This window comes from Bison bison, unplaced genomic scaffold, assembly GCF_000754665.1.
Source record: "Bison bison bison isolate TAMUID 2011002044 unplaced genomic scaffold, Bison_UMD1.0 scf7180017864295, whole genome shotgun sequence".
Classification (NCBI taxonomy): Eukaryota; Metazoa; Chordata; class Mammalia; order Artiodactyla; family Bovidae; genus Bison; species Bison bison.
This window is the reverse complement of record NW_011494867.1, coordinates 7260731-7275223: the sequence shown is the minus strand read 5'-3', so window position 1 is coordinate 7275223 and position 14493 is coordinate 7260731. Positions and strand designations below refer to the sequence as shown.

Below are 14493 nucleotides of genomic sequence, written 5' to 3'. Positions count from 1 at the left end.
ACAGCTTTCCTTCCAAGGAGTAAGCGTCTTTTAATTTCATGGCTGCAGTCACCATCTGTAGTGATTTTGGAGCCCAGAAAAATAAAGTCTGACACGGTTTCCACTGTTTCCCCATCTATTTCCCATGAAGTGATGGGACCGGATGCCATGATCTTGGTTTTCTGAATGTTGAGCTTTAAGCCAACTTTTTCACTCTCCTCTTTCACTTTCATCAAGAGGCTTTTTAGTTCCTCTTCACTTTCTGCCATAAGGCTGGTGTCATCTGTGTATCTGAGGTTATTGATATTTCTCCCGGCAATCTTGATTCCAGCTTGTGCTTCTTCCAGTCCAGCGTTTCTCATGGTGTACTCTGCATATAAGTTAAATAAGCAAGGTGACAATATACAGCCTTGACGAACTCCTTTTCCTATTTGGAACCAGTCTGTTGTTCCATGTCCAGTTCTAACTGTTGCTTCCTGACCTGCATACAAATTTCTCAAGAGGCAGATCAGGTGGTCTGGTATTCCCATCTCTTTCAGAATTTTCCACAGTTTATTGTGATCCACACAGTCAAAGGCTTTGGCATAGTCAATAAAGCAGAAATAGATGTTTTTCTGGAACTCTCTTGCTTTTTCCATGATCCAGTGGATGTTGGCAGTTTGATCTCTGGTTCCTCTGCCTTTTCTAAAACCAGCTTGAACATCAGGAAGTTCACGGTTCACATATTGCTGAAGTCTGGCTTGGAGAATTTTGAGCATTACTTTACTAGTGTGTGAGATGAGTGCAATTGTGTAGTAGTTTGAGCATTCTTTGGCATTGCCTTTCTTTGGGATTGGAATGAAAACTGACCTTTTCCAGTCCTGTGGCCACTGCTGAGTTTTCCAAATTTGCTGGCATATTGAATGTAGCACTTTCACAGCATCATCTTTCAGGATTGGGAACAGCTCAACTGGAATTCCATCACCTCCACTAGCTTTGTTTGTAGTGATGCTTTCTAAGGCCCACTTGACTTCACATTCCAGGATGTCTGGCTCTAGGTCAGTGATCACATCATCGTGATTATCTGGGAGGCACATCCCAAATAAATGACTTACTCCTGAATTCTTAGCTCTGGAAAAACCTGAACCCAGAGACCAGAGACTGGTTCAAAGACCAAGAAGTATGCAAGCTGTTTAGTAAGAGCTGGCCTGTAACTTTCAAGTGAGGGTATAGCGAGTATTGAGGCTGCAAGGCTAAGTAGAGGGCAAGATCAGTAAGACCAAATCTAGCTTTGATTTGGTGCTTAGAAGAAAGGGACACTTTTGATGGGTGTGACAGGGAATAATAGGATTAATTTTTTTCTTTTGCAATTTTAAAAATTGAGATATAATTCACATAACATAAATCCATCATTTCAAAGTATACAATTCAGGGTGTGTGTGTGTGTTTTTAGTATATTTACAATGTTGTGCAACCATACCACTAACCCAAGAGCATTTCCATCACCCCCAAAAGAAGCCCTGTGCTCATTAGCAGTTAGTCTGCATATGCCACCCAGCTCCTAGCAACCCCTAATCCACGTTCTGTCTCTAAGGACCTACCTCTTCTCATACTAATGGAATGTGATCAGATTTGGGGTACCAAAAGTTATTTCTGGCTATGGTGTGGACTCTGGGTTGGAGGAGAAGCTAGAGAGAGGGGGGAAGACCTGAGAGAGGAGGAAGATAGTAGCAGTGGGACAGAGAGAAACTGATAAAACAAAGGGACTTAGAGTTTGACTAATTGTAGGGGAAATGGAAGGGGAACACTGAAAAAGTGCCAGCCGAGTCTCCTGCCCTGGGTGTGACTATGCACAGTGACCTGGGACACAGGAGAAGGAGCAGGTTGAGGCAGAGCAGGGAAAGATGAATCTGAGCTTAAAAGTAAAGCCCTAGATGTAAAAAGAACATTTGTGCTGTGCTTAGTCGCTCAGTCATGCCCATCTCTTTGCAACCCCATGAACTGTGGCCCACCAGGCTCCTCTGTCCATGGGGATTCTCCAGGCAAGAATACTGGAGTGGGTTGCCATGCACTTCCCCAGGGGATCTTCCCCACCCAGGGATCAAACCCAGGTCTCCCGCATTGCGGGCGGATTCTTTACCAGCTGAGCCACTAGGGAAGCCCTAAGAAGAGCGTTTACTGAGCACTATGTGCTGTAGTCGATTAAATCATTTGGTCATTGCAGCAATCCCATGTGGTAGGTATGTGCTGACTTTATCAGCCATACGAGGAAACTGAGTCAGGAAATGCTCAAGTGTCTTGTAAAGGAAGAATCAGAGTCACGAAAGCACAGCCAGATGTGAGGCCAGAGCCTTGGCCTGGCTTCCCTGGACAGATGTGGCCACACAGCACCGTGTGTAGTGAGCTGCCTGCCAGCAGACCCTGACTGGTGGATTAGACGTGACCCTGCAGGGAGGCTGGCACTGGGCTGGAGCCTGTCCTCTGCTGGCCGCCTGGCCTCGGGCAAGTCGATGCTTCTCCCAGGCCCGCAGCTTCACACCTGTCAAGGAAGGGGGCCCAGTTTACAGCAGTGGTCCCCCACCTGCACGCAGCCAGAGGGCTCTGAAAACACACATTTCTGGGCTCCACCCCTGGGTGTCTGATTCAGAGGGTCTGAAGTGGGTCCAGGAATTTGAGATTCTAACAAGAGCCTGGGGAGTGCTCGTGCTGCAGGGCTGGGGACCATCCTGTGAAAACAACTGACTTAGATCTAGAGGTTCATTCAGCATCTCAGGTCCTGGGATTCTTGTTCTCTAAAATTTCCAAGTATTGACATGCAGCCAATAAACATGAGCTGCAAGGGATTATAATGGCAAAATGCCCATCGTACCCCAGAGCATACAATGATGGGTATCACAGATCCACTTTTTTTAAAAATAAAAAGTTAATAGTAAGTGTACATTTGTTTTTTGAAAAAGTATTTATATATAAAGTCTACCTATCATCAGATTAATCTTATGGGTTTCCCGGGTGGCTCAGTGGTAAAGAATCCACCTGCAATGCAGGAGACGCGGGTTCAATCCCTGGGTTGGGAAGATCCCCTGGAGGAGGGCAGGGCAACCCACTCCAGTATTCTTGCCTGGGGAATCACATTGACAGAGGAGCCTGGTGGGCTACAGTCCATATGGTTGCAAAGGGTCAGACATGACTGAAGCGACGGAGGACGCATGCATATACTATCTATATTGATGTTTCTTTTAAAAACTTAAAGAAAATAGACTCAAATATTAACAGTCCTTAAGAGACAGAAGAAATACAGCTGATTTTTGTATCCCTCTGGATATAAAGTACAAAGAATCGGACACGACTGAGTGACTGAACTGAACTGAACTGAATATACATACATATATAGATTGCACATTACCTCTGTAATCAGAAAAAATACACATAGACGCTATTTCTTTCTTCCAAAAGCCTTCCAAGGCAATTCATCTGCTGTAAAGCTCCAATGTGACTTGCCTCTCAGAGGGCAGTGCTGTCTCGTCCTTGTGAAAACTGCCCATCCGTCCAAAACAGTGGTGTGGCTGAGCTGACCCCCTTCCTTGTTCTCAGCACGGCTCCTGGGACCCGAAGTGCAGACCACTCTCTGCCCTGTACAGTCTAAACAAGATGGTCCCAGGAAAGTGGCCATGCAGAAGAGGAGGAGAAAGCTATGCAAGGAGGGTTCGTGTGGCAGCTCCCACCCTGGAGCTGTCTCATCTGCTCTGCAGTGCTCGCACCCTGAAACCGCACCTTTGAGGAAATTTCATCCGGATCTGCGGTGCCCTCCCGCACCGCGCATGCACAAGAACAGGCCCTCACACACGCTTCTCGTATCATTTTGAAATTAATTTAGGATGCACCCACTTTTACAAATACCGCACCCTGGGGACAGAGCACAGTTTGCAGGATAATCCCACTGGCTATGAGCCAATAGCAGTAGTCCTCGGACTTTTCTCCTGGAAGTAGTGAGAACCACTGACTCTCCTTGAAAACTGAGTTATAATGCATAAAAGCACACCGAGATTTTCACAGGGAATATGCCTAGAATATGGATCATGTCACCTCTATTTACGGTTTTCCAGATTTTCCAAAAATGATTTACAGTAAGCATTACTTTTATAAGCAGGAAAAAAAAAAGTGTACATCTAAACATGTAAGTACCCGTGGTTTATACAAAATGCTCACCTGTTACTCTGGCCCTCACAGGCTCCAGTTGCTCCTTCTTATTTCTGCCAAATATTATTTCCATTGTGCAGGGCTCTGAGCGAGAGCGATGCTCGTCCGTGTTCAGGGACTGCTCTTGGCCACTCCTTGTCTTCCCTCCCTGCAGCTTCCTTTACATCTCCCTCCCTTCAGATGGCACTGCGAGGGCCTGGGATCTCTTCCTGCACAGGGAGAAGCTGTGCTGGCGTGACTTATATTTGGTCAAAGGTCAGTTCCCCGGCCATGTGTGGCAGCTAATCTTTAATCCTCCGATTACATCCCCAGCTCTCCCTTTCCACTTCCACATTTGGCTGAACCAAAACTAACAAACAACTTTCTTGATGGGTTTAAACTGGTGGGATGGGGGGAAGGATAAATTGGAAGATTGGGATTGATACATACACACTAATATATAAAATAGATAACAAGGAGCTTCTGTATAGCACAGGAAACTGTACTCAATACTCTATAATGGCCTATATGGGAAAGAACCTAAAAAAAGAGTGTCTATACTGTATAGGTATAACTGATTCGTTTCGCTGTATACCTGAAATTAACATAACGCTATGTTACGCTCTTACTTTAGTAAATCAGCTGTGCCATTGCTTTAGTCGCTGTGTTGTGTCCAGTTCTTTTGCGACCCCATGGACTGTAGGCCGCCAGACTCCTCTGTCCAGGCAAAAATACTGGAGTGTGTTGCCATTTCCTTCTCCAGGGCATCCTCCTGACCCAGGGATCAAACCCATATCTCCTGCATTAGCAGGTGGGTTCTTTATCACTGAGCCACTAGGGAAGCCCCAAATCAACTATACTACAATAAAAATGAAAAAAAAAAAAACAACTGGCAAGATCATTTAGGGAAAATTGTTTGGTTTTATTTTGACTAAAGGTCTCTGAGTCTCCTCACCACCCCCTACCTCCCAGCAAGAAAAAGAATCCTATGTAAAGAGCAACTTAATTATATTTCACTTTTTGAAGAAGTAAACATAAAATGTTTCATGTGCCCTTTTAAATAATAAATACTGGGAACCAAAAACTTCACTCATGAACTGTAAGGAATAGTACTGAAGGTTCCCCTGCATTTCTGAATCTCGAGGTGATGTTATCACCAGAAATCCACACTCACGTTGCTACGTTGGATGATGAGTTACTGACCTCACCTTTACTTACGTTGCTTCAAGAAAGAACCAGCTGTTGCCTCTCTGGGTGGAGTGAGAAAAGTGAGAGGCGCTGGCCTTTGTACAACCAGCTGGGTCTAGCAGGGTCAGGGCTGGGTCCACACTGTCTCAGGATCGCAGAGCTCAGCTCTGAGAGCAGCCTGGCCTGGCTTTGCTCCAGCGTGGCCACATGTTCTGATCACCTGGTTGGGAGATTTAGCAGTGCCCGTGCTGGGCCCCACTCCAGGCCCACCCAGAGTCCCTGAAGGTACAGTCCAGCCCTCAGGAGTCTTGCAGCTTCTCCAGAAGATTCTCACTTGTGCAGCAGGTGCTAAGAAACTCTGGACCAAGGAAAGACGCTACATGTTTCCAGTGACGCTAGATTCATGGTCCTCCCTTTTGTTTCTGGGGTACGTTATGTACCCTTTGGGAGCCTCCGTTTCCTTATCTGTAAATGGAGGTATAGTGATACCAAAATCTCAAGGTTATTCAGAGTCAAAAGTCCAGCAAAAGCCCCTGTTCCCCAGTCAGTGTGGGGGTCCTTTCTTCCCCACTGTCTCCGAAGGCATTTCTATTTGACCCACATTTTCCATTCAGTCCCACAATAACTTGCAAGTTTATTCTGCTGTCTGGTTCAAACATGTGTATCCATGTCAGAGTTCTTTATTCCTAGGTTGTGAACGCTGAGTTCCTGTGAGGATTAAAGGAGAATGTCTGGCATACACTGAGCATTTGGGAAAAAATTACACTCCCAAAGGTGGCAACTCTGGTGCAGAAGTAACGAGCTCAGGGCTTATGGGGATCAGAAGACCTGGGCTCTATGATTTAAAAACTGTAACTCATCACATGACCCCTCTGAACCTCACTTTATTCTGCCAAAAGGGTTGGCAATGCCCGAGTCATGGGGTTTGTTGAGAGGATCAGATTGAAGCTATAAAGTGAAAACATGACCACGTTCTCCTTGTCCATTTTGTATATTCAGAAAAGCAATGGTCCCCATTCATGGAAAATATTTTCTGAGTCAAGCACTTGGTGAAGCACTCTGCATGTACTGGCTTGCTCTGGCCTTATATAATCCTGTGACATGAGTGTTCTTAGCAGCATTTGGGGGATGAGAAAACTCAAGGAAGACAATCAGGTTGCCTTGGATCACACAGCTACTAAGAGATCGAAGCAAAACCAGGAAGTCTGACTTCAAAATACCCACTCTTGACAATTTCACACAGGTCTGATGAGTGAGGGATGTTTGCTAGGTTTCTACTTTTCAAAGTAATGGGTGGAGGACCCCAAGAGGGCCTGTCTTGGGTTGATATGTTGGCCTTATTATATCCAGAACACTGAAGAACCCCAGTTCTTGAGCCCCAGTTCTTGAACCTTCATTCAGGTTCCAACTGTTCCTCAGGGCAATGTTATGGTGAAACAAAGGATTTTTTACAATGGTGATAATAACTTGATCGTTACAATAGATCTCCATATTCATTATCTAGAGCTGCCATCACAAAGTTGCACAGAAGGTAATTTTCTCACTGTTCTGGAGGCTGGGAACTCCACAACCCAGGTGTCGGCAGGGTTGATTTCTTCTAAGATGTCTCCTTGGCTTGTAGACAGTCTTCTCACATGGTCATCCCTCTGGATGTGTGCACCCCCCAGTGGCTATGAGTGTCCACTTTTCCTCTTAAAAGGACACCAGTTTGGATGAGGGCCCACCCCAATGGCCTCACTTTACATTAATCACCTCTCAAAGGCCCCACTTCCAACACTGTCACATTCTGAGGGGCCAGGGGTTGGGACTCCAACATATGAACTGGGGAGGGGCACAGCTGAGCCCACCACGATATCATGAAGGCACAATGACAAGTTAATACAGGACGTGTTGGCCGAAAGTAACAGAATATCTGCTGACACACCAAAGACGTGCATTTATCTCAGACATCGAGTCACCTGGGGGGCTCGGGGGCTCGGAAGCTCACCTGGGTCATCTCGCCAGGCTCCCACCTCCCACACTGCCTTCCTCAGGGGGTTAGTTTTTCACTCTTGGGCTTGCTCAGTTTTGCTTGTGAATGACTGCCTTCCCTCCAGGAATCATGTCCTTGCAGAATAACTACAAAAGTAAGTAGATAAGATGGGGACATAACAGGCATTTTTAAAAACACTTGTCTCTCTTTTTGTGCTAGAGAAAACTCTTTCCCATAATGACCTGAGCAGATTTTTCTTAGTGTCATTGGTTGAACAGTGTCACATGATCTCCCCTAGTCCAGTCCCTGGCAAGGAGGAACAGCAGCGCCCCGAGTTCCTTAAATCCACCAAAAGTCACCCCTGAGGAGCATGTTGCCATCTGAATCATAGCAGGATTCTATGAGTAAGGAAAAAGGAGGGAATAGCTTGTAATAGGCAACCCACAGTGTCGGCTGCAGGCAGTACAATGTTCCTGCGTCCTCAAATTCACGTTTCCTTAGCACCAACTATGGGCTGAAAATGCAGCAGCAAGCCAAACAGGAAAACTATTCTGTGCCTTCTTGGAACTTACACTGACTACATGCCAAGTTCTGAGGATGCAGAAGTGATTAATGAGAGTCAGTCCCTGCCTTCTTAGGCTCTCATGATGTTCTTTCGGTTTGTGGGCTAAGTCTGCATACCCCACAGGACATACATTTCCTCAGGCAGTTAGAGGCGGTGCAGTGGTTCGCAGGGCTGTCTTCATGTCAAACTTCCATCTTCCCTCTTTATAAACACTGATAATAAGCAGCAGTGTTATTTCCCAAGAAACTCTGGCATCACTCTGGAACCATAAAAGCCTGACCACTGCTTTCTATGTCTTTGCTAATATGGAAGAGTGGACAAGTAGGCGTTGTCTCCCAGCCTGTCCTCCAGCCTCTGAAAAACACCACTCACTGGATGTTTGACACGTGCCAAGAAGTGTACTAAGTGTCTTATTAGCCATCTTTTACTTAATCTCTTTGAGGGACTCATTAGTAATCTTATTTTTACAACCTCAGAGATGTGGAGGAATTTGATCAAGGTCAATGGCTAGTTAGTGCATGTTCTTGCCCAGTACCCGGTAATGCTGCCCACTTTTTGAAGCTGTTGGTTGAGGAACAGAGTAGATATGAGAGCAAAAGTAGGTGTTTCACAATGTCTAAAATGCCTTAAAATGGGCCAATGCATAAGTGAACAGGACAAGGGGAATATGAAGGGAAGCAGCTCTTCATACACAAGAGTTTTGATCATTTATTGATATGTAACAAACCACTCTAAGACTCAGTGTCTTCAACATACAGATGGCCAAAAAACACATAAAAAGATGCTCAACATTGCTAATTATTGTGTATGTGTGTGTCAGTTGTTCAGTCATGTCCGACTCTTTGCAATCCTATGGATTGTAGCCCATCAGGCTCCCCTGTCCATGGGATTCTCCAGGCAAGAATACTGGAGTGGGTTAGAGAAATTGAAATCAAACTATAATGAGGTACCACCTCACACCAGTCAGAATGGCCATTATTAAAAAGTCTGCATAAAACAAATGCTGGAGAGAGTGTGGAGAAAAGGGAACCCTCCTACACTGTTGATGGGATATAAATTGGTGCAGCCACTATGCAGAGCAGTATGCTGCTGCTGCTGCTGCTAAGTCGCTTCAGTCGTGTCCGACTCTGTGCGACCCCATAGACAGCAGCCCACCAGGCTCCCCTGTCCCTGGGATTTTCCAGGCAAGAGTACGGGAGTGGGTTGCCATTGCCTTCTCCAGTATAGAGGTTCCTTAAAAAACTAAAAATAGAAATACCATAGAATCCAGTGCCGGGGTCCAGCCCCGGTGGATCCAGGGAATTCGAAGTGGGGATGGCGTCGGCGAGGATCAGGAAACAACTGCTTAACTAAATGTTAATTAAGGATATAAAGAGTAATAGAATAAGGATAGCTCAGTGAGGAAATTCAGTGGAGAAAAGAGGCTGAATAATTCAGCCAGAAGGTAAGAGAAAGAACGACATGGGGAGACCAAGTTTCGGTGAACAAGGCCCGCACTTTATTTTCCAAAGTAGTTTTTATACCTTAAGTTATGCATAGAGGATAATGGGGGAAGGGGTAGAGTCAGGCAGTAAGCCAGGCTTTCTTCCTGCAAACTTATCATATGCAAAAGTTTAGGTGATTTGCATCATCTTCTGGCCCGGACGCCTGTGAACATTTTAAGACCTTTTCTTCAGAAAACTTATTTTTCTCTAAAGGTGATTGGTCAGGAGCCACCCTCCAAAAGCATTAGATAAAGTTGCATTCCTACAGAGCAAAGTTGTGGTGGGCTATAACAAGAAAAAGAATTAACTCAAGGGTCCCAGGTTACAAACATTAAAGCTACTACTTACACCAATTATATTAATCAATACACTGCCAGGGACACAGCAGGTAAGGGATATGGAGACTTAGCAGCAAACATTGGCCCAACAAGTGAAAATCCTTCACCAATACAATTTCTAATCAATCTTTTAACTGCTCAAAGGAATCTGTATTTAGACAGTTTAGAACATCTCCCGCCTCTCACAGTTGGGAGGCTCTGAGCAATCACATGTGGCCGGAAAAACTTATTCAGGCAGGCTAGAGGACTTTCAAAGGAGTTGGGTTGAAACACTGTCACACCCAGGAATTATTAACTGGAGCTGTAAGCTAACTCTTTTTTCAGAGAGAGGTAGTAGGGGACAGCCCCCCGTAAAGTCAGAGGTGTAGGTGAAAGCACAAAGCAGAATGTAGGCAGACTCTGGTTTGGGGGGTAGATGCTCGAGATTTTCCAGGGGAACTCCTGAGGCTTGATCCCACCTTTGCGTATGCCAAGCCTCCTTCCTCATGACCTTTGCCACGGGCGGAGCTCGCTCCCAGCAATCCAGCAATCCCACTCCTGGGCGTATATCCAGAGAAAACCACAACTCGAAAAGATACAAGCACCCCTATGTTCATTGCAGCACTATTTACAATAGCCAGGACATGGAAGCAACCTAAATGTCCATCAACAGATGAATGGATAAAGAAGGTGTGGTACACAGACACAATAGAACATTACTCATCCATAAAAAAGAATGAAATAATTCCATTTGCAGCAACATGGATGGATGGACCTAGAGCTTATCATACCAAACGAAGTAAGTCAGACAGAAAGACATACACCACATGATATCACTTATAAACGGAATCTAAAGTATGGAACAAATGAATCTATCTACAAAACAGAAACAAACTTACAGACATAGGGAGCAAATTTATGATTACCAAAGGGGAGAGGGGGAGGGGGTAAATCAGGAGTTTGGGATTAATATATACACACTACTATATATAAAATAGAAGATCAACACAGGGAACTCTACTCAATATTCTGTGCTAACCTAAACGGGAAAAGAGTCTGAAAAAGAATGGATGTATGTATCTGTGTAACTGAATCACTTTGCTGCACACCTGAAACCTATACAATATTGTCGATCAACTCTACCCCAATATAAAATAAAAATTAAATTAAAACACACTATTAAATGAAAGAAAAAGACTTAGTGACTTCAAATAACAGCCACTTTGATCACGTCTGTGGGTCCAGTGGGCTCAGCTCTGTGGGTCTGCAGTGCTCTGTGGGTCAGTCCTCTGCTTTCACTGCGTGTGGTTCCGGGCGTGGTTGGGGATCGCTGGCAGCTGACTGGGACACCAGGAGGGCTGGGCCTGGGCCTCTCTCCCTCTCCATACAGTCTCAGGGCCCATCACTCACCCTCTTCTCCCTGAGATCTATCAAGATAGCCAGAACTTCTTCCGTGGCAGCAAAAGCCCCCTTAAGGTGAAGGCTTCAAGAGAGAGGAAGCCAAAGGTACAAGTCTCCATTAAGGCTGGACCCAGGACAGCAGATCTGGGCAATTCTGGCAGGTGGGTGGTGAGGAAGCCGGGATGACCCTGCCAGGGACATAGTAAGAGATACTCACAACTAAGTGCCATTTATTGAGAGCTGCCTGTGTACTGGGCTTTCTTCTGAAACTTTTGTACATAAAAACGCATGTCCTCCTCACAATAACCCTAGGTACAGGTGTTTAGCTCCATGGTACAGATAAGGAGAGTGAGACACAGAGGAGCTAAGTAACCTTCCCTGTACACAGAACTGGGCTTTGAACCCAGGCAACCTGGCTCTGCCTGTCCGTGGGGTCGCAGAGTCAGACAGGACTGAGCGACTGAGCTGAACCGAACTGAAGACACGTGCAGCTGGTGGCTGCCATATTGCACAGTGCGGATCATCATGGAACGTTCTTCTGACAGTGCTGACTTAGCTGGAGAGCTGCCAGGATGGCATTTATATGTGACTCAGGCAGACAGATGGAGAAGGAAATGGCGACCCACTCCAGTATTCTTGCCTGGAGAACCCCATGGACAGAGGAGCCTGGTAGGCTACAGTCCAAGGGGTCGCAAAGAGTCGGACACGACTGAGCGACTTCACTCACTCACTCATCACTCAGGCAGAGAGAAGCAGGTATGACTGCACAACAAGCCAGTTTGGAGGGTACAAGGGTCAGAGAAGCACATGGTTCACAATGGTAAAAATGCAAATAGTCCAGGTATTCATTCATTCATTCATTCATTCACATATTCATCTGTTCCACAAGAACAGAGTGCCACCCTTGGTGGCGGCGGGGGTAGCAGTGGCTCATCAGAGGTGACAAAGAGGCAGGAGTGGGAAATCCTCTAGAGTGAGGAATGTGGTGAGGAGAGTGAATGTCCAGAAGGCTTCCCAGAAGGGGCAATGCTGAGTTGAGAGCTGAAGGATGACTGGGAGTTGGCCACATGGAGAAGCTGGAAGAAGAGGCCAAAAGGGGACCCAGCTTGGGCAGACTCAGAAGCATCACACAGCCTGGCCATATCACTTCACACCAGACTATTGAAGGAGTAGGCACGCAGTAGAGGGGAGGAGGGATCGGGGGAAACGGTGGGCAAGAGAGAGGGAACCGGGGAAGAGAACTGTTCAGACTTGAAGCACTGGAGGCCGGGGTGGCTGGGAGGGAAGCAGGAAGCAGGTTGGAGTTCTAAGAGGCGCTGACTGGCAGGGCCCTTCCCTGAGCTGGGTTGAGTATCCCCTGGAGCTCCTCCAAAGTCACACACACGTTTGCACAAGTTGGCCATGTTGCCTCCAGCAGCAATCCAAAGCAAGAGACTTGGAAGAGGACTCCGTCCCAGAGGGCGGAGGGCAGAGTGCAGAACCACACACCATCTGCCCTCTGGAGGGTCTGAGAGGCTCTCAGGGGGAGCAAGAAGGCGTGGTCTCCTCCCTCAGGAAGGGGGAAGGACAGGCCTTCCCAGATGTGTGCCCCGCTTTGTGCTTTGTGCTCACCAGCCATATTTTCTTATCCTGGCCCAGACCCAGCAGGTGCTACTACTGTCCCCTCTTTATGGAGGAGGGCTTCCCCTGTGGCTCAGCTGGTAAAGAATCCACTTGCAATGCGAGAGACCTGGGTTCGATCCCTGGGTTGGGAAGATCCTCTGGAGAAGGGAAAGAGTACCGACTCCAGTATTCTGACCTAGAAAATCCCATGGACTTGCATAGTCCATGCGGTCGCAAAGATTTGGACACAATTGAGTGACTGAACTGGAAGCTACCCTCGCCGGGAGTTGGTGATGGACAGGGAAACCTGGCGTGCTGCAGTCCATGGGGTTGCAAAAAGTTGGACACGACCGAGCAACTGAACTGAACTGAACTTTATGGAGGAAGCAACTGCAGCTTTTGAGGTTGTAGCCCTGGGCCAGAAATCACACAACATGGCAGGTGTAGGTGATTGAACATGGGATCCTCTTACCTGATCATCTGGGGAAGGAGGCAGGAAGAGGAGGCTACCCTTCCCTGGGGCCACTTTTTCCATGGAGCATGTGGCATCCATAAAGCAGTCTTGGGATCAAGAAGTAAAGCTAAATTCAAAAGGAAAAGTTCTTGTGATATAAAAACAACAGCCTTGGGGGCTTCCGTGGTGGCTCATTGGTAAAGAATCTGCCTGCTGATGCAGGAGACATGGGTTCAATCCCTGATCCTGGAATATCCCACATGCTGAGAGGCAACTAAGCCCAGTTGACACAACTGCTGAGCCTGTGCTCTAGAGCCCAGGAGCTGCAGCTACTGAAGCCCTGGACTCGAGAGCCCGGGCTCTGCAACAAGAGGAGCCAGCGTGATGAGGAGCCTTTAAACTACAACTTGAGAGTCGCCTCCACTTGCCACAACTAGAGAAAAGCCTGTGCAGCAACAAAGACCCAGCATAGCCAAAAATAAACATAAATAAATAAAATTATTAAAAACACAAAAAAGACAGCCTCGGACTTCCCTGCTGGCCCAATAGTTGAGACTCTACGCTTCTACTGCAAGAGGCATAGGTTCGATCCCTGGTCAGGGAAGCTCTGCATGACATGCGGTACAGCCAAAAAAATAAATAAAAATAAAAAAACCCAGCAGCCTTATTTCGCAATTCTGTATCTTCTACTAAAATTATGGCCTAAAATGAGTTAATGTTTCCCTTTTGGAGATAATGTTATCATATCTAAATTACTTTGCAGTTTTCCAATTAAGCTAGCTTTTAAATGGTGCCTCTAATTAGTCATGGTGATAAGCTGAACAGATAACGTGGAAATCTTGGATAGCAGGGTTCAGGGTGACAGGCAAAGTCCCAGCAAAGGTGGCAGCTGCCTCCCCTAGGGACAAGCATTGGTGGGGAGTTCCAGAACACAGGATGTAGGAAGCAGGGGGAGAGCCTCCCTGGGATTCCAGGAGCAAACACATCATTGCTAAACAAAGACCATAAATTATGCCATTAACATTTAACAGGATTTGTAACTTTCTCAAAGTTCTACTAAACAGCAGAGGCTGGTGTCACATAGGGTATGACAGGTAGAAAAGCGGGAAATCATAACTCCTGACCTCAGGGAGCTGACCTGACCTCAAGGAGAAAGGAATGCAGGTAATAATAATAATAACCACACAGATATACTATATATTATCATTGTATAAAATGAATCTGTCACATGTGGGAGGTAGAATTGACAAGACTAACATATAGTGGGCATTAATGTTAAAGTGGAAGTAAACTGCTATAAAGACATGGAATAAGTGGCACTTAACTCCTGCAGCACCTGAGAAGGCTTAGGGGAAGAGGTTTACAGTTGAGCTATT

At 46.3% G+C, this 14493-nt stretch overlaps 1 protein-coding gene across 1 annotated transcript in view; it reads right to left on the bottom strand.

Annotated features, from left to right (window-relative positions):
• Positions 1-5380, bottom strand: part of BCO1 (beta-carotene oxygenase 1) — a 32364-nt gene extending 26984 nt beyond the window's left edge. The window contains 2 exon segments of the mRNA XM_010850795.1: positions 4165-4364; positions 5343-5380. Coding sequence (XP_010849097.1) covers positions 4165-4228 — 64 coding nt within the window. The 5' untranslated portion in view covers positions 4229-4364; positions 5343-5380.
• Between the last annotated feature and the right edge of the window lie 9113 nt (positions 5381-14493).